At 41.3% G+C, this 20762-nt stretch overlaps 1 protein-coding gene across 9 annotated transcripts in view; it reads left to right on the plus strand.

Moving 5' to 3' along the window:
• The first annotated feature begins 1132 nt into the window (after positions 1-1132).
• Positions 1133-20762, plus strand: part of Htr7 (5-hydroxytryptamine receptor 7) — a 98494-nt gene continuing 78864 nt past the window's right edge. For all 9 annotated transcript variants that reach the window (XR_016537823.1, XR_016537824.1, XR_016537826.1 and 6 more), the window contains exon 1: positions 1133-1810. Coding sequence is in view for 4 of the 9 variants with exons in the window: in XM_090346284.1 (XP_090202410.1) it covers positions 1236-1810 (575 nt within the window). In the remaining 5 variants the exon portion in view is untranslated. The remainder of the gene's footprint in view (positions 1811-20762) is intronic.

Consider the following 20762-nt stretch of genomic DNA (forward strand, 5'->3'; position numbering starts at 1 on the left):
TCTAGACTGTCAGAGGGAAATGAATCACATTTCAACATAGCAGGCGTTGAAGTCTGAAGATAAAGGCAGCCAAGAAGGACATTCAGAGCGGACAGGCCTGTTTCCCAGCGGTCTGGAAGGAGAGCAAGGAAGGACCTGAGGCCCTGGAAGCCCAGGTCCGAGCCCCCTGGTTCCTCCTGCGTGCCAGGGCCCTGGAGACCCGGCTTCCCACCGCTTGACTCCCACCCCACTTGGCTGCTTCTCCTTTTCCGCCTTCGCTTTCCCCCAGAAGTGGTCAGAATGGGAAACGGAAGTATCTATTTATGGCTGGCGGTGGTGCTGGGAAACATTTTTTTTTTCTTAACAAACTAAAGGGTGAAAAAAAATCCCCCCTTAGGAAAAGCTCGGGTTCCAATACCCACTCCTCCTAAAACATGAAATAAAAATTATATATAACATATAATAGAATATATATGCATGCGCGCGCGCACACACACACACACACACACACACAGAAACAGCCCATCAGGTTGTCGTGGGCTCCAGTGCGGGGGTCGGGCTGTGTCCGAGGGCTCCGAGCCTCCCGGGCGGGCGAAGGCGCTCGGGGATCCCGCGCGGCGGCGGGGAGGTCCCGCGGGGCGGGGGAAGCCGGTACGGGTGCGCGAGGGGCGCGGGCGGCGGCGGTGTCGGCGGCAGGGACGCGGCGCGGCTGCCGCAGGGGAGCGGCGGCGGCGGCGGCGGCGGGCGCGAGGGGCGGGGCGCACTCCGCAAGTTCTGCCGCCGCTGCCTGGCGCACTCGGCCGGCGGAGTCGCGCGCAGCTGCGGGGCCTCGGAGCCGCGGGCTGCGGAGCGGGTCGCGGAGCTCGGCGGGTCCAGCCCGAGTCATCCGTCGGGTGCAGCGGCCCCTCCGGCAGGGGAGTCCCGTCTCACCCCCCCCCCTCCGCCCTGTTCCTCCTGACCCCGGCATCCCCGCGCGCTTGTGGCCGTACCCACCCCCGCCCCCGCGGCACTCGCCGCGACTTGGGGGGGGGGCCTGGGACGCGCGGGGCCGCGAGGCCGGGCCGGGCGCCCCCCAGCGGCCGGCGTGGGTCCCCCCCCTGATCCCCCCCACCTCCACCTCCACAACCCCCCCAATCCCCCCCCCCATGGCTGGGCCGGGCGGAGCGGAACCGGCGAGGTGAAGCCCGGGGGCCCCGCAGCCGGAGCGCGTGGCGGGGGCGCCGGCTCCATGGGCAGCGGCGCACAGCGGCACGAGGATGATGATGATGATGGACGTTAACAGCAGCGGCCGCCCGGACCTCTACGGACACCTGCGTTCTTTCATCCTGCCGGAGGTGGGGCGCGGGTTCCCGGACCTGAGCCCCGACGACGACGGGGGCGCGGACCCGGTGGCCAGCTCGTGGACCCCGCGCCTGCTGAGCGGCTTCCCGGAGGCGACGGCCAGCCCGGCGCCCACCTGGGACGCGTCGTCGCCGCAGCCACCGGACAATGGGTCGGGCTGCGGGGAGCAGATCAACTACGGCAGAGCCGAGAAAGTTGTGATCGGCTCCATCCTGACGCTCATCACGCTGCTGACGATCGCGGGCAACTGCCTGGTGGTGATCTCCGTGTGCTTCGTCAAGAAGCTCCGCCAGCCCTCCAACTACCTGATCGTGTCCCTGGCGCTGGCCGACCTCTCTGTGGCCGTGGCGGTCATGCCCTTCGTCAGCGTCACCGACCTCATCGGGGGCAAGTGGATCTTCGGACACTTCTTCTGCAATGTCTTCATCGCCATGGACGTCATGTGCTGCACGGCCTCCATCATGACCCTGTGCGTGATCAGCATAGACAGGTAAGGGGCGCCCGGACGCCCCGTCCTGGAGCGGCGGTGGGGGGGGTTCCCCTGGCCATGTGGGGACGGGGCTGGCCGTTCAGCCGGGCTGCTAGCTTTTTTTCTACATTTGTTCACATTATTATTATTATTATTATTATTATTATTATTATTTTAAACCTGAGAGGGGAGGATCAAGCCAGGTTCGGAGGCAGGGATGGAGCCTCAACCTCCCCATGCCAGCCAGACAACTTCAGAGGCAGCGGAAACTTGCATCCATCCCCCGGGTTCCCTTCCCCCCACAAAGTTTGCGTATTTAAAAGCACGAGTAATAATTCCACCAGCTTGTAATAATAATTCTTCAGCTTGCTTCTCTTCCTCCCTCCCCCCCCCCCCCCCCCCAAATCTGGAGACCAGATCTGATGTCTTCTCTGAGCTGGGCCAACGAACCATTGTGGCGGTGGAGGGATAGGCGTCCTTCCTGGCTTTGGGAGAGCTCTTGGAATAAAACTGCCCGGATCCTGGATTGGTTAGGAGCCTTTATTCTCCAGGCCAAGGGAAAAGAAAGGGTTTGGGATGAATTCCAGAACTGGGAAAGGGGGTGCTGAGGGGGGGCGGAGGAGGGGGGAGAATGGGGAGGGGGCTGGGAGACGACTCCATGTCTTGTTATGATTGCTAATTCCGAATCTCCTTCTTGTGGAAGTCTGGTTTCAGTGTTTGGCCGCCACGCTGTGGTGTTTCCTGAGAGTTTACTTGACTGGAGGAGCCTTTACTCCTTGTGTGAAAGGTTTGGTTCTTTGGTCCTGTCTCTTGGGAACCTGCTCTGAAGAGCTCCAGTGGAGTAATTGAAATAGAAGTTGACCATCTGCCAGGGATGATGGGGGTGGGGGTTCTGTTTGGGGGGTGTTTTATTATACTAGGAGACCCACTTCTTTTCTTTTCTTTTTTTTTGACTATAAGTTTGTGATATTTTTTGAATGGAGCTGATCTGTTTTGGCCTGGAAGGTATAATATGTGCTTGATAACTCCAAGTATGATCTCGCAGTGCTCCCAGGCAGCAGAGCAGTTCTGTGTCACTTGAAATATTTAAACCTTCATATTCGCACTCAGAATGCTGCTGTTTGAAAACCAATGCAGGACTAAGTATCCTGTTGTGTTTAATGACAACAGAGAAATAGTTGCTTATTTTTTTAGTGGCCCTCCGGAACCTTTAAATGTGTAGACCTTTCAACATGGGGGAAATAATTGATGCCTCCACACATAAAATGATAGTGTTTCGAAGGATGGTCCAGCATGAAAATGAGATTTTCCCTTTTGGTCTCCTCTTTGTGAATATTGCTCTCGGTGGTTTGTTGACATTAGAAATATTCTGCTATTTTATTGCTTGACCAAGGTTTATAATTAGGAAATAAGGGGAATGATAGGAGAAGGCTTATTTCCAAGAAAAAGAATACATTGTCCTTGCATTTAGTGATTTCGATTTTTAAAAAATGATCCTGCCATTTTATACGTCATGACTGGAGCTTCTGACAGAAAGCAAGGAATTATTTTAAGAGCAGAGCTTGAAGTGCATATGTGAGATATTGGCATCCAACTTGGCAGCTGAGGTTCTGAATTACTGTAGTTAAGAATGACAAAAACATATGCATTTACAGTCTGGCTTTGGCAACAGGAATTAGGAGAATGCACTCAGTATACATAATAAGTATATACATGAACCATGAGCACAGAAATCTGACTGCTCAACCAACCAAAGCGGTGCTACTTCCACAAATGGAATCCTTGAAAATGGGAATTAGTGTAAAAAAATAACAGTCTGCAATGCAAGTAATGCATTTCATAATTGGCAAGTGATAAATAAATTGTTAATTCCTCTCCTCGGGCAGACAGAGCTACTCCTCCTCTGGGCATATTCGGGTTTGGCTGAGGTCACATTGTGATTCCTGTACTTGAGCTATAAAAACATCCTTCATCCAGTGAACATGTGTGATTTATCACTACCAGGGATGTCCTGAATATAGGACAGAGGTCAATTCTTCTTGGCAAGACTTTCTAATTTCTTCATTGACTATATACTTCTGACCATCACAAATCATGGTAATATAGACATATATATATCTTTTTCTTTTTCTTTTCTTAGGAAAATTGCCCCATGAGGGAATTTGCCTAAAAATCATTTTAGAAGATCAGCATATTATTTCTTTAGATAAAATGAAGAATTGATTGAATTGGAAGAAATATTGATTTTCTTCTAAGAACACAAGTGAAAACGAGGGAAAAAAAGATCTATCTGAGGTGAATAGTTTGGAAAGCAGTGCTTTCTTCAGTTCTGATGTACAACATGCCACGTGATATAAACTGTGATATGAAAATATGAAAAGCATTTAGTCTTCAGCTGGGTGCTGGTGGCTTATACTTGCAATCCCAGCTACCCAGGAACCTGAGATCTGAGGATTGTGGTTTGAAGCCAGCCTGGACAGGAAAGTTCATGAGTCTCTTCTCTTTGATTAACCACCAAAACAAAACAAAACAAAACAAAAGCCAAAAAACTAGAAGTAGAGCTGTGACTCAAGTGGTAAAGCACTAGCATTGAGCAAGAGAGCTCAATGACAGTGCTCAGGCCCTGAGTTCAAGACTCAGGACCAGCACACACAAAAAGTCAATCTTCATTCATTTCTTAAGTATCATACGTAAGTTATATCTTATTTTGTGCAGAGCAAAGAAAAATAATATTTCTACCTTTAAGCTTGTAGTACTACATTGCAAGAATTTAGATTGTCTGTTAGGTATTTAATGTGACCAGAATGAAACCTCTGGGTTTTCTTAGTTATTCCCTTCCATGGTGAGATGCTTTCCCAGCCATATTGTTCTTCATAGGTTTCACAATTCCTCTTCTTCTCTGATCCCCCACCCCCTTCCCTTTTCTGAGAATGTTTGAGTTTACTGAAAAAGTGACAGTCACAGGCTGGGAACTTCCTTAACCTTCCATCATGGAGCCAATAATCTCTCTCATGTCTGTAACCTTTTAAAATTTCTAGGTAAGAACTAAGAAGACAGACTCCAAAACACTTGGGCTTTCCATTCTTTGCTTTTGCCTTCCAAAGGACTTTGTTTCTTTACTGATTTCCTCATCTCTGGTATGTCTTCAGCTTTTCCTCTCTTCTAAGCCAAGTTTCCTCTTCTTTCCTTATGAATCCCCGCGTTAGCCTAATTTTTTTTCTCCAGTTGCTCCAATTCACAGGAGAGTGCAAAGGCCTGTGTCTGTGTCCTGTCTTTCGTTCCTTACTCTCAGTAGATGAGTTTGACACTTACAGGACTACTGCAGTGTTATTTGAACTGACTTTCTCAGTTCCACTTTCTGTCCACCTCAATCCAAGCCAGTCATGGGGCTTGAACTCAGGGCCAGGGCATTGTCCCTGACCTTCTATTGCTCAAGGATAGAAATCTCCTGCTTTGAGCCACAGGGCCCCAGCTTTCTGGTGGTTAATTGGAGATAAGAATCTTATGGATTTTTCAGCCTGGGTGGCTTTAAATGTGATCCTCAGATCTTAGCCCCCTGTGTAGCTAGGATTACAGGCTTGAGCCACCAGACCACTGCTGATTTATTCATTGTGTTGTTGTATTCCATTGTATAAATTGCATTGCCATAATTAGTTTCTCAATTTACCTGTAGGTGGACATTAGAGTTGCTCCTAGCTTCTGTTATAATGCTTTTATAGTTTATAGATTTTTAGAACCCATTTTTCATTGTTATTGAAATAATGAATACTTATTTACCAACATGTGTACTTCTCTGGCAAATTTTAAGTTTTTTTTTTCTCCCTTCATTACCCTGCTACATCTGGGATCATTTTCTTATGCTCAATTAAATTTCCATTAGTATTTTTTTTAAAAGAGAAGTTCGATGGTGACAAATTCTGTTATTGATTTTCTGAAAATGTCTTAATCTTACTTTCATTTTTTGAGGATTTTAAAGGAGCATGGAATCTGGTATTTGTAGTTTTCTCTGCAGTATTTTAAAACGAATATTATTCCATTATCTTCAGGCTGCCATAATTTTTGCTGAAAAATCAGCCACTAGCCAACATTATTATTATTATTTTGATGGTAATGGGAAAGTCTCCCTCTTCTCTCTCCATCTCTCCCCCTGTCTCCTCTCATCATCTCTCTGACCTCCTTCTCCCATTTCTCTCCCCTTCATCCTCTCTCCTTCCTCCCATTCTATCTCCGTTTCTTTGTTGTTCACGTGAGGGAAGTTTTCATTGTGTAGCTTGGGTTGTCCTGAGATTGGTAATCCTTCTATCTCTGCCTCCCTGGTCTAGGTTTAGAGAGGTGTTCTAACATACCTAACTGCATTTTCTCTTTGTTTTTACTTTCTTAAAAATCAGGTTTTTTTCCTGTGATATCCCTAGGTCTGGAAGCAATTTGTTTTTGTTTTCGTTGTTTTTTATTTTGTTAGTTGTATTATGATGTTAATCCTGCTCAGAGTTTCTAGAAATTTTTGCATTTGTACATTAATTGTGCACTTAGTAAGTTACATGTCTGTACAAAGTGGTTTCACTTCAGCAATTAGTTTATTTGCTCAGTGCATCTGATCAGCATAGCCCGTTCCATCATTCCCTTCCACCTTTCCCAACCCCATCCACACCCTGGAATGCTATTCAAATACTGCTCCATTCTTTCTCTCTTCTATGCTTTCAAGTATACATATTTGTACCTTTTATGTTTTATACATGTGTCATTTCCTTTCCTTTATTTACTTCGTTATTTTTCTTTCTTCTTTATTTCTTTGCAGTATCTTGCATTTGCTAAGCATGTACTCTATCGCTTGGGCCATTCCATTAGCCTTTTTTTGTGTGTGTGCTGGTTCTTTTTTTTTTTTTAATTTTTTTTTTTTTTTTGCCAGTCCTGGGGCTTGAAAAGTTTTCAGTGTATCTGCTTTTACCTCGAAGTCTTTGATCCATTTGGAGTTAATCCTGGTGCAGGGTGACAAAGAAGGATCCAACTTTAGTTTTCTGCAGGTGCTTAACCAGTTCTGCCAGCACCACTTGTTGAAGAGGCTATCTTTCTTCCATTCTGTATTTTTGGCTCCCTTATCAAAGATTAGGTGGCCATAGGTCTGTGGGTTCTATTCCACAGTTCTATTCCATCTGGGTCCTCAGTTCTATTCCATTGGTCTTCAGGCCTGTTCTTGTTCCAGTACCAAGCTGTTTTGGTCACTGTAGCTCTGTAGTAGAGTCTAAAGTCTGGTATTGAAATTCCTCCTGCGCTGTTCTTTCTGCTAAGAATTGTTTTTACTATACGGGTCTTTTATTATTGCATATGAAATTTTGGATTGCCTCTCGTATTTCTTTAAAGAATGACATTGGGATATTGATGAGTATTGCGTTGAATTTGTAGATAGCCCTTGGCAAGATTGCCATTTTCACGATGTTAATTCTTCCAATCCAGGAGCATGGGAGATTTTTCCATTTCCTCAGTTCTACTTTAATTTCCTTTCTCAGGGTTTTAAAGTTTTCATCAAAAAGGTCCTTTACATTCTTAGTTAAGTTAATTCCTAGGTACTTTATTTTCTTTGAGGCTATTGCAAAAGGAGTTGCTTTCCTGATTGTTGCCTCATTCCTCTCATTGTTAGCATATGTTGATTTTTGAGGGTTAATTTTATACCCTGCTACCTTGCCAAAGTTTTGAATCAAGTGAAGAGCTTGGGAGTGAAGTCTATAGGGTTCTTTAAGTATAGAATCATGTCATCTGCAAAAAGGGAGAGTTTCACTTCTTCTTTCCCTATTTGGATCCCCTTTATGCTTGCTTCTTGCCTTATTGCTCCGGCTAGATATTCTAATACTATGTTAAATTGGCATCTCTACCCTTTTATATAGTATCTCCTTTTTTTTTCTTTAGTTTTTGTTCCTAATCAAATTCTTTGTCTACCAAGTCCAAAATGTGTATCAGTTGTGGTTTCTTTGTGTAGTCTATTTCCCCTCCTTTGGGTTTTTGGTCTGTATTTTAGAATGCCTGGTAAATTTTGACTGTGTACTCAGTATTTTATATGAAAAATTATAGATGGTGAGGATAATATTTTCCTTTAGGGAAATCATGATTCCGTGAGCATACTAAAGGACTGTTTCTTTAATCCAGTTAGAGACTGAGCTGCCCCTAAGTAAGCTGTGTCTTATAAACAAAATGTCTTGGAATTTTAGCAAGGAGTCTAAGGTGTTTTAGCAACTTTCCCCTCTGATTAGTACACATACCTGATGTTTCTCTCTTGAACTGTCAAAATTCTCACTGAAAGCTTTTTATCTTGGAGCTTTCTTAGAAGGTAGTTAGCCACCTGTCCTACATTGTTTCAAAATTCAAGAAATATCTTTGGAAATACCAGACAGGTGGTTTTCTCACTGGGATCTTGGCCTCCTGGATCTCTCATTATTACTATTTTTTAATTTTATACAGAGGGGTTACAGTTACATAAGTAAGGTCACGACTCCCTTTCTTTTTGAGCAGTATTACACTATCCCTCATTTTCTCCCACTTCTCCTCCCAGGTTGCAAAGTTCATTTCCTATGTAGTGGCTGTCATTGTCGCATTGGGTCCCCTTTTGTCCCATCATTTCTGTGATTCCCTTCTCTTCCCTTCCCCAAGTCAGATGAACTTGTATACAAGACAATAGGTACAGAAATCAAAAACAGTGTCAACATGGAATAAATTAAAGGAATGAAAACATGAAAGAAAAAAGAAAGGACGGTAAACAGTACAATAAATAATGCTCTGCTTGTTTATATGTCTTGGAGTTCGTGTGGATAACCACCATTTTATATGATTGTATGCACATAGGTATTAAGCCATTGTGATCCTCTGCTAAGAGTATCCTAGACACATTGTAGTTATTAGAAATGAGCAAAACCATGTAGCCTGTGTTTCTTTGGGTCTGTCTTGTCTTACTTGTATAATTTCTTCCGTAAGCCTTTTTGTTTTCTTACAAATGGGGCAATGTTAATGATGTCAATATCATTCTTTCTGAGAATTCCTTTGTGTATATATACCTCATTTTCTTGATCCATTAACCTGCTGAGGTGCATTTGGGTTGATTCTCTGTCTTAGCTGTGGTAAATAATGCTTCACTTAACATGGTTGCACTGGTAGCTTTAGTGTGGCCTTGTTGATGGCTATTTGGGTAAATGTCCAGGGGTGGGTTTGCTGAGTCATAGGGGAGCTCTATGTCTATTCTCTTGAGGAACCTCCATACTGCTTTCCAGAATGTTTGAACAAATTTACACTCCCACCAATAGTGTAACAGCATTCCTTTTTGGCTACATCCTCATCAGCATCTGCTATATTAGTTTCTTGGTAATAGCCATTGTAACTTGGTGAGGTGAAGTCTCAATATTGTTTTGATTTGCATTTTTTATGGCCAGAGTTGTCAAACATTTCTTGTTTGGTTTATTGGCTGGTCTTATTTCTTCTTTGGACAAGTCTCTCTTTAAGTCTTTAGCTCACTTATTAATGGGGTTGCTGTTTCCTTGAGAATTTGTTTATGGGAGGGTTTAATTTTTTTTAGCTTTAAGTATATTTTTGATATGAGGCCCTTGTCTGATGTGTAGCTAGAACAGATCATCCTCTGATCTGTGGGCTTTCTATTTACTGGGTCTTTTATTCTTGTCTTTCTAGTCCCAGAAAACTTCTAAAGCTCTTCTGGTGTGTGTTTTTTTTGGGGGGGGGGTAAACAATTCCTTTTAGCAACTTTCTGTTGGGACTCTTTGCGTGGATCCTCCAGCATTTACTCCAACCCAACCAACCCAGTCTTGGTATATGGCTCAAAGGCATAGTAAAATTCTGGCTGAACTTTCTGTCTCCTCTAGGATTTTGTCCCTGAAGTTTTAGTTGTATCATCAAATCTATGATGCCTATAAACAGTGTATGTGTACGTTGTGTATTTGTACGTTGTGTATTTGTACTAGTGTTGTTTTCAGTGAAAGCATTGGTCTGAAGTGCCAAACCTTATTATAGCTAAAAGTGAATGGGTGCCTGAAGTATTTTAAGTATTAAAAAATGACATATATTTTCTACTTCAAGTCACTGGCTTTTCTGTTGGAATTAAACTCAAACTCCAGCACATCTTCAGGGTCTGTGGTTTGTTCCTGCCTTATTCTTCAACATTTTGTAGTATACTATGTCTTTCTGCCCATATTTTGGCCATACTGACATTTAAAAAAAACTTTATCATTCCAAGTTTTTTCCTGAATCAACCCTACTCCTACTATATGAAAACCCATCAGCCAAGATACAATCATTTGCTGCAGTCAAGGTTTGACTATACATATAATGGTGGGCCTATAAAATATACAACTAGTAAAGTTTTTGCCATCTTGGTGTATATGTGTGATGCAGTGTTTGCACAGTGACTGAATGATCCTGTAATACATTTCTCAGAATATATCACCTCTGTTGATAAGTATTTTTGAAACTGATTTCATGTCTAAAGGTTTGTTTGCTAATATGTAACTTTTTTGTTCTTTTGTTGAGATCAAGTCTCAACATATAGTCCATGTGGCTTGGAACTTGCTGTGTAGCTGGCTTCAAAATCCTCCTCCTCCTTCAGTTTTTGCAACACTATGATAATAATGATAGATGCTACAATACCCAGAAATAGGTGATTTATGATTCCAAGTTGAAAAACAAAAAACATGTTTAACCCTCAAGATAGACAGTGATAAAACATGTCTGAAAAATAGGAAGTGTTTATAAGGATGTGGAATAAAGGGAAATTTCATAGTTTACTATGGGTTTGTAAACTGGTAAACCACTCTAGACATACTTTGACATCTTCATGTGTTGTTGTGGATATGTACATCTCTTGATTTTGTTATTTTCCTGGTGAGTATATATCAGAGACTATTGTTCACCAAAAACCTTCTACAAGAATAAGCCAGTGGCTCACGCCTATAATCCTAGGTACTCAGGAGGCTGAGATGGAGGATCACCGTTTGAAACCAGCCTGGACAAAAAAGTCCCTGAGAGACTAGTATATCCAATTAACCATTCAAAAACTGGAAGTGGAGGCATGGCTCTAAGTGGTAGAGGACTACTAACTTTGAGCAAAAAAATAACTCAGTCTTTCCATTTCCTAACAAATGGGGCGATGTCATTCTTTCTGACAGCAACATAGAATTCCATTGTGTACAAATACCACAACTTGTTGATCCACTCATCAACTGAGGGACATCTAGGTTGGTTCCATATCTTTGCTATGGTGAATAGTGCTGCAATGAACATTGTTGTGCTTGTGGGTTTAGTATGTCCTTGTTTCTGGATGGTTGGGTAAATGCCAAGTAGTGGAATTGCTGGGTCATAGGGGAGTTCTATGTTTAGCCTTTTGAGGCACTGCCACACTGCTTTCCATAGTGGTTAAACGAGTTTGCACTCCCACCAACAGTGTAGTAGTGATCCCAAAAAATCATATTAAGTGAAGTAAGCCAGACTCAAAGGAACTTAGTTAGGCTCAATGGTTTCCCTCATTCGTCATAATCAGTAGAAACCTTGGGCTCTACTAGCAGAGATTTGCAATAGAGCAAAATCTTGATACATAAGGACATATAATGTGAAGCTAATTGAAAGGACCTCCAGGATAGTGAAACAAAAGCCATATAATGAATGATTGTTGTCCTTAATGAACTATGTTGTCTCTCATCTCCTTTGCTGTCCCTTGGTTATCTCATATTGGTATAGTATCTCACTTTGTTATCTGATATATTGAATTTATTTGTATTTGGATATTTGAAATTTGATAGGGAAGGGGGGAAAACCAAGACGGGTGGGGGGTGTGGGGGGGAGGGAAACGGGTACCAAGACATGTGAAAGGGTATCAATGTATGTGAATTAATGCACCTTCTGTCTGGCAAATATCATGTAACCCTTTTACTAATTACAATAAAAAAAAAGAAAAAAAATAACTCAGGGACAATATCCAGGCCCTGATTTCAAGCCCCACCACTAACTCCTTCAAAAGAGAATATGATTATTCACCACATGGAAACCATAAATTTGAAATCATGAGTGCATTTATCAATAATACAGTAGGTAAGTAAATTATGATCCATTTATGGAATAAAATAACTATTCAGGATTGGCTATCAAACTTGAGAGTCATGTACCCAAACATCTTGGAGAGCTTATTAAAACATTGACTTAAATCAACTTAAGATAAAATATAGTTTATATAATATATGATGTTATCAAATCCAGATATAATATAATTTCACCAATACATAATTTGTGAGCTACAAAAATAATGTTGATGAGGAGTGAAGTTCCCTACATAAAATTCTATTCATATAAAATGTTTAAGTGGACAAGTGACATGAATGACATAGAAGAGAGGCAATAATAGAAAGAAAGGAAAGGACATGTGGATCATGAAAACAAGGACAATGACTATTTCTACTGATTAGAGAGACATGCTTCTGATCTGACTCAATGCTGTGTTCACAAGCAGGCTGGTAATGATACGAGGGGTTACTTTAAAGGGATTGTTTTAGCGTCTGTGGACATCAGAGGCACTTTACAGCATAATGAAGACTAAAGTGCTTGTTTGATGACATCTTGTGAAGTGTATCTGGATCTACGTTAAATGTGTGATGGATCATCATCATCCATTTGCGCTCAGCTTCATGTGTGAAGGGTCAGCTTTGGGTGGTTCACAGTTACAGGAACTCTTCGGGCTTATTTCCAAGAGCCATAATGTTTAGTTCTGACTGGTATCTGGCTGAAATTATGCTTTCTTGCCAGGTACAATGACTCATTCCCTTCAATGATCTGAGTTTTGCTGTTGGCTTTTATTCTGCTGTAATCAGCAGTGCAGAGGCATTCTGGTTTCTCCCAATCACCTTGCTCTTCAAAGGAAATCATCTCTGCTCATCTCTAATATTAATTTGCAGCTTGTTGGTACATCTTAGGACTGAATCCTCTTCAGTATATGCTAAGGGAAGTTGAGATGGAGGAGAAGAAACAGGTCTTCTGCCTGTATTTTGGGGAGGCAGCCCTTTAATTTTTCTTCTTCCTTTTTTTTTTTTTGCCAGCCATGGTGCTTGAACTCAGGGCCTGGGCACTGTCCTTGGACACATTCTTGCTCAAGGCTAGAACTCTACCACTTGATCCACAGCGCCCTTCTGGCTTTTTCTGTGTATGTGGTTCCGGGGAATCAAAGCCAGGGCTTCATGCATGCTAGGTGAGCATCTTACCACTAGGCCACACTCCAGGCCTAATTTTTCTTTCTCTGTTAAATAATAGGAAGTAATACCTCAGGAAAATGGTTGTCACTAATAGATGTTTAATGTGATCTTGTACACAAGCTAAAACCTCTTGCTTCTTTCTGCAACATGTGAAGTTAGCAGGGTTTTCTGTTGCTCTGGTGATATGGCTGCTGAGCATCAAGTATTTCCTAGCATCCCTTGAAATTAGATGTGGTCCTATTACTAAGTGTTGGTTCAAGAGAAGATAGAAAAGATTTTGGCTTTCTGGGAACTTCCTTCAAAACACTTGGCATGTGTCATCTTTTTGTCTTCTCATTTTGTGAAATAGGAATAGACGACAGAGCTCTGTCCAGCCTTATCCATGTGGATAGTAAGTTCCATGCTTGGGAAGGAGGAGCATATGTTGAAAGGGTAGCCTGGATGTTGGAGAAAGAGTTTCTGGTATCCTGAACTCTTAACTAACTCTTGAACACATACCACTTGTTATTCATCATATGTAGCTGAGTTCAGTGTCAGCTACAAAACCTCAGCATCTGATTCTTCCTTACGTGCTTGTCGTCCTAATAAAGGTCTGCATATATTTCTGAAATCACATGTGTGTTTTCTGAAATCACTGTGTGATTCTCTTTAAGGAACCCTTCATGGGTAATGATACCTTCTGGTTAGTCTCTTTTACTGGTTAGCTTTCTAGGCATTTAACACAATAGTATTAGTAATTGAACCTTTCCGATTACCTTGAAGGGGTGTTTATTGATTATCTGTCATTGAGTGTCTCTGAGATCAAAAGTGAAAAAGACAGGTATGAACACATTTAATGTCATTCTGTAGGTGAGGAGGCTGAAGAAGCTCACAGACATTGTATTAGGTAAGAATGGTGCCCGAAACCAAGGTCCATCTATGGACTATTACACCATTGTGCTGTATGAAGATGATATTGTTATGATAGAATTCAAGGCCCTTTACCTATTTGACTCCATTCTCTATAGCCTTGTTGTGACCAAGTCTGTCATAGACACCCTCCTTTTAAATACTGAATTAGAATAGAACAAATGTTCTTACCCTACCTCCCTAGTCTTTTTTCTTCTTCCATGTCTCCCAGCCCAATATTGGGTGGGATCAGTTTGTACCTAGTTACTGCACTAGACACTTGAGTATCTTTTTCAAAACTTCCAACCAGAATAACATGTGGAGTCACCAAGTGCCAATGTTATTTCCATCATCTCCCCATCTCTTCCTCCAACTAAACTCAAGCCCTCATTGTCTTTTGGTTGGGCCACTCAGAGTTGCCTTTTAGGACATTGCTCTGTATCTTAGATCCTTAATTTGGAGTTATAATATTTTCTATGTATTAGAGTGAGCTGAACAAGTATAGTTGAGGCCCTGCTCTTGAAATACTAATTTAATTGGTCTACGTGGACCTGGTATGTTGGAAAATATCCCTAGGTTGATTTTAGTGTGTAGCTGAGAGGAATCTCTGAGATAGGATATTCATTTAAATATGAAAATGTACCCAGAGTTGCTGAACTTATGCACACATTAGAATCACCTGTGATTTATCTTTTACCTCCAAATGAGAAAACTTTGGCTGTACCCAAGACCAACTAATTCATGATCTTGAGGTGTTTATTTTGGGCACTACTGAATTATATTATTCTCCTTAGTCACTCTCCTTGATGGGTTTCTACATGCTTGGTATAAGTTCCTAAATCATCATTGAACCCCCCAAATATTGTATGATCTAAGCTTTTGGCCATCTCACTGAACCAGAGGTGGGAAACTTTTGCTTTCATAGGTGGCTAGGTGGTAAATATTTCAGGCTTTATGGTCTTTGTTAACAACTCCTCAGCTCTGCCACCGTGGCACGAAAGGAGCGATATATATCAGTGTATGAGTTACTCTGTGTTCTAATCAAACTTGGTGTATGCTGAAATTGGAATTTAATAAAACTTTTACCATACTATCAAATAGTATTTAAAAAATTTTTTTTCAACCGTTTTTAAAACATAAACATCACCCTTAACTGGGAGGCCTAAACAAGAACTAATTTGGCCTGGGTAACCCTGTTAAGTTGTCAACTTCTACCCAGGATTCAGTGTTCTCTTGTTTCTGTCTCTCTGCCTCTGTCGCTCTCTCTTCCAGCCTCTGTCTTTCGGTCTCTGTCTCTCTCTATCTCTGGCTCTTTCCATACTCTCCTCTTTTATGTTTTGACAAGCCTGATCTTTCATTTCCTGGACATTTTTATATTTAGGACCTTCACAGATCTTTTCATTTCATGTGGGATATTCTTCTGTTTCTTTGGCTATTAATTCTTACGCTCTTCAAGCAGGTCCCTCTTTAGATGTTACCATTTCATGGAAGCATTTCTGGATTCTCCAGACTATCTTAATGAGTCTCACAACACCCCATACTTTTTCTCCCTAGCAGTCACCTTAATTTGTAATTAATGGATTGTGAAATTAATTGTAATGAATTCATGATTCGTGGGATTATCTATGTAATCTACAGGGCCAAGCCTAGGCCTGTCTTAATGGAGACTGCTGGCCTACAGGAGAGTACCTGGCATGCAGTAAGTGTCTTTGTGGGAAGGAAAGAAGAGGAGAAGAAAGGAGAAATAGTGCTGTGGATCCCAAATCCATACATCACATCTTATCTTCTTACTCTCCAGAATCCTACAAGTATGGCACTTGGTGACACTGAAGGAATTTACTTGAGAGGAGAAATTAGCATCAGGAGATTGGTGAAAACAGAAGCAAGGTGTAGGCAGTAGGATAAGCCCAAGGGATGGTACCATCAAAGCATTGTTAATTGGTGAGTCATCTGCTGCTTTCTACACATGTGCAGAACACTGGCCTTAGCAAAGTTGCCAATAGTGTGAAAGCCTTAGGAGACTAGAGTTAGGAATCAGTTCTTATCATCATTGTTGTGCTTTGGAGCAGGGTGAAAATGCAGCCAAAGTGAAATGAAAAACCTCAGAGCTCTTTTTCCTTTAGTGAATAAACACATTTTTGATGAAGCTCATGCATCCAAGAAGGAAAGCCAAAGTGTCAGGTACAAAGGCAAAACTCAAGGAATATAATAACTGGAAGGAGTGGTACCATGCACTGATTGTGTACTATGTGCCAGGTACAGTACCAAAGGCTAGAGGCCTCTTACCCCTGCATGTTGAGGATCAGGAGGTTGATAGAGGCCTAATAACTCATTCAGGAACACAATAGAAAAACAGAACCAAATTTGATTGGTGTTGAGGTTCTTTGCCTTCAGATCGTTTGAGACTTTTTCAGGCTTTTTGGTCCCAACTTGGTAAATCCTGTCAAGCATGTCTCTTGCCTTTTACAGAGGATGTTGATGTTAACAGTAGTTGCTATAATGACATTAGTGTAACTCCATGGTCTTATATATAAAACCCTTAAGGTAAAAATGTGTTTCAGAATTTAGAACTTTTTGGATTTCAGAAATGTGATTGTTTATCACATGTACATGTATATTATATAGTACCCTGTGATGATTATATACATAATACAACATAATAATATATAATTGAATAATATATAATAATATACTACTATATCTATATCTGTGTATTTTTTGCCAGTGTTGAGGCGTGAATTCATGGCCTGGGCACTGTCCTTGGACACTTTTGCCCAAGGATAGCACTTTGCCACTTGATCTACAGCACCACTTCTGGCTTTTTCTGTGTATGTGATACTGAGGAATGGAACCCAGATATTTGTGCATGCTAGGCGAGCACTCTACCACTAGACCATACTCCTGGCCCATGTGATGGTTAATTCTATGTGATAAATTGATCATATTAAGGAATACCCACCTTGCTAGTGGATTATTTTTTTCCCCTGGGTACATCTATGAAGGAGTTTCTAGAAGAGACTGGTACCTGAATCAATGGAAGTTTTGTGCTTATCCAGTGTGGGCAAGTACCATCCTATCAGTCCTAACAGAATACCCAGGCTTTATTCTCAGTCTCTTCTGATACTATACCATCCTTCTTTTCCTACCTTGGGATATCTCAATGTTTCATATCTTTTCTTTTGGACTCTGGGATGTGCCTTGGCAAAGAGTTACATTACTGGCTTCCTTAATCTCTCCTTCCCCTTCCCTCTTTCCTTTATTGGGTCTGTCTCTGATGAATTCTGACTAATAGAGACTAGGGATTTGGTCTAGAGGAACAGAATTTTTTATGATGAATGTCCTCAGTTAGTTTTAAGGGTTCTGGAATTAGCTCTCTAACCTCTGTATGGGCTACAAAATGCTTGGGACTTATTTCCAGTTGCGTAGGGAATGGCTCTCATCAGACACTAGTTCCTTCTGGTGCCTTAATCTTCAACTCTTCAACCTTTAGGATTCAGAGAAATAAAATTCTGTAGTGTATTCTGAATTATTCACCTGGTAATAGCAGCACAGATGGACCAAGACACATCTCTACTAGGGTCCAAGGCAAAAAATATCGAGGAGGAAATGGGTTTGTTCTCCTTGGAATCTCTAGGGGTACCTCAGTATTACAGGGCTACTCATATCAGGCTCTGATCTTAGGATAGTAAACTCCTGTTGTTTTTAGTAACTAAGCTTATGATAATGTTTAAAAACAGTAATAGGAAACAAATCCAACTTGTTTAAGAAAAAAGGTTTCAGATTTATGGATAAGAATTGTGGATCTATGCTTTATTTTAAACATAGATTTGTTCCTGTGCTAAGTTCATTTAGTCTTTGAAACAGTGTGTGTAAAAGCATTTTTATTATCTCCTTTTTCACAAATGAGAAACTCAGACAAGTTAACAGCTATTGCTCAGGTCACAGATTTAATAAAGGGCAATCCAAAATTTAAAAATCATACATGACTTTTGCTCTCAGGTCAATGTTCTTCTTTTCAGATTGACTTCAAGCATTTCCTGTTTTTCAGATTTGACGCTTGAGTGTGAACAGTACCAGCACTGAGGATAAGAATGTACAGGTTCAAAATGACTAGAGTCAACAGACCCACGTTTAATACCAAAACTATAAATTGACATTTATCATTCTGTGATTCTAAAGACATAAATTAGCTTCCTTTCCTCCCTTTCCTCCCTTCTTTATTTTGAGGTACTGGAAATTGAACCTGTGGCCTTGTGCATAGTTGCTGAGTGCTCTGTCACTGAACTATATTCATGAACCTTCACTAAACCTCTTGATACATGTGAACCTTTAACATTTTTAGTATTATTGTTGCATTGATATACTATTCTATTTAGTAAGGAGTCTATTTTTGTATACAGGAGGTCAAGTATTGTAAGAAAAACATGAACAGCTCTCATAGGTTAAAATCTTGTGAGGTAAAAGTATAAAATGAACATCATGCTCTGTCCTCAAGGTTCTTTTCTCTTTGTTTCAGTGGCTTTTGTAAGTATTAGATATTCAGGATACTTGAATCCCAGGTTTTCTGCATATGTTTATATGGGGCAGCAGAAAGGAGGGAATCCATTGGATCATCTGGGCTATCTCCCATTCAGGCATATAGGTTAGCTTGGGTGAGGTTTAAGTTAAGATCATTATGCTTTAAAGATCAGAGCCACTACTTCTCACCTTTAAGATTCAGTTGTACAATGAGCTGTAATACACAGGCCATGAGTGTGTGTGTGTGTGTGAGGGACAGGCAGAGGCAGAGGCAGAGGCAGAGGCAGAGAAAGGGTGGTGATATCTGCTTGTTTGTGGCAGATGGCAGGTTAGGAGAAAGCAAAAGGGATTTACTTGTGGGCATGAGTGAGATAAGATGATTAGAAAACTATCAATTTCTTAATATTTGTCTATTAGATAATTCGAGTGGTGTGGATACCAAGGTGAATAAAGATACAGCAACATCTCAGGTCTTCCGGGTGCTACTTAGTTGAGGGTAAATTAGGATGATTTTATTCATATATCAGAAAATTTGGAGCTTCAAAATGCTCAGCCATAGATATTGTGCTGCAGTTACTTGTGTGACATGACCTTTCTTGAAGTCGTTATGAGTCATTTAGCTTCTGGCTGCAAATAATCAGGAACTTTTAGTTCTTCATCAATAAAAACCAGGTACTTTGTGGTATGTTTTCAAGTATGTTTCTGAGCCTGAATAATTGTTAAGGACTGCTACGAAAGGCTGGCCTCTAGGCCAGACATAAAGCAATCACTTTCTGATGTGTGTTGAAGTTATGGATGCCAGGCTGAGGCTAAGCAGCTGTGGGCCTTTGGGAAACATCTCTAGCACTTCTATTTGGGGAGTGTTATTATTGCCCATTTAGCCATTTGCATTATCATTTTCATCATGGCCTCTGTTGTGATTCAAATTCCTGAGCATTATATATTTCTGAGCACTCTGATCGTATTTCCCTCTCTTTGAAATAGAGGCAGCTGGATAGTTCTCTCATCTGGAACATTAGGCAGAACTATCCACCTAAAAGTGGTTATCCATATTTATGGTGAATCATGGGGAGACTTAAAAGGACAGGTCCCTAATCCAGCTTTAAACAATCTGGAGCAGCTTCCTGAATATTGCAGTTTTTTTTTCTTTTAGTAATCTATATGTTTGGCTTGTTGAATGTCTCTTCTAGTCTTAGTAGAAGTCTTTGAGAATTCTTCCTGCTGATGAATGAATTGCCATGTGGTTTCATAGTAAATAATTTTACAGATACTGTGGGCCTCTATCACTCTGACTTTCTTTCTGTGTCACAAGGATAAACGTCTTTTGTATTCACTTCTTGACATATTAAAATCACCTTTACTTTTTTTTTTGCCAGTCCTGGGGCTTGAATTCAGAGCCTGACATTGCCCTTGGACACTTTTTGCTCAAGGCTAGCGCTCTGCCACTTGAGCCACACACCACTTCTAACTTTTTCTGTATATGTGGTGTCAAGGAATCAAACCTAGGGCTTTGTACATGCTAGGCAAGCACTCTGCCATTAGGCTATATTCCCAGCCCCTAAAATCACCTTTTCTTATTATGGAAGTTATATGGGATTAATCTAATTAATATTAAACATTTATTGATTCTCTAAGCTGTGTTAGTTATTCTTTTTTTTTTTTTGCCAGTCCTGGGCTTGAGCTCAGGGCCTGAGCACTGTCCTTGGACTTTCTCAAGGCTAGAGCTCTACCACTTGAGCCTCAGCACCACTTCCAGCTTTTTTCTATATGTGGTACCGAGGAATTGAACCCGGGTCTTCATGCATGCTAGGCAAGCACTTTAACCACTAGGCCAAACTCCCGGCCCGTTAGTTACTTTTTCATATCTTAAACAAAGCAAACATGCTACTTGTTTTTCTGGGTCTTAGATTTTAGGATGTCACCTAGTTGAGAAAAAAACAGACGATAAGCTGATAATTTAAAAATACACAAATTTATCAGTACAAAGTAGTACACAGAATTAAAGCAGAGTGGGTAATCATGAAAGTCTTTCCAATGAAGTGACACATGTTCAAATATGGAGGAAGAGCCTTCCAGGCAAAGATAAGAGGCTCATGTGAAGACCATGGGCCAGTGTAATTAGAGTGGGGAAATCCAAGGAAATCTGGAAAGAGATGAGATTAAAAACAAAGTCACAAGTTATATTGGCTGAAGGTTAGGTCAACAGTTGGCATTTTATTCTAAGTGCAAGAGAGCCACTGATTGTTGACGCCTACGGTAACGTAGTCTGGTTTATCAGTTTCAAAGTTTCCTATGCTGTCTTTGTAGAGAATGAAATGAAGAGGGGTTAAGAATGAACCATG

The sequence above is a fragment of the Megascapheus bottae genome, chromosome 15 (genome assembly GCF_031878675.1).
Source record: "Megascapheus bottae isolate mThoBot1 chromosome 15, mThoBot2.hap1, whole genome shotgun sequence".
In the NCBI taxonomy this organism is placed as follows: Eukaryota; Metazoa; Chordata; class Mammalia; order Rodentia; family Geomyidae; genus Megascapheus; species Megascapheus bottae.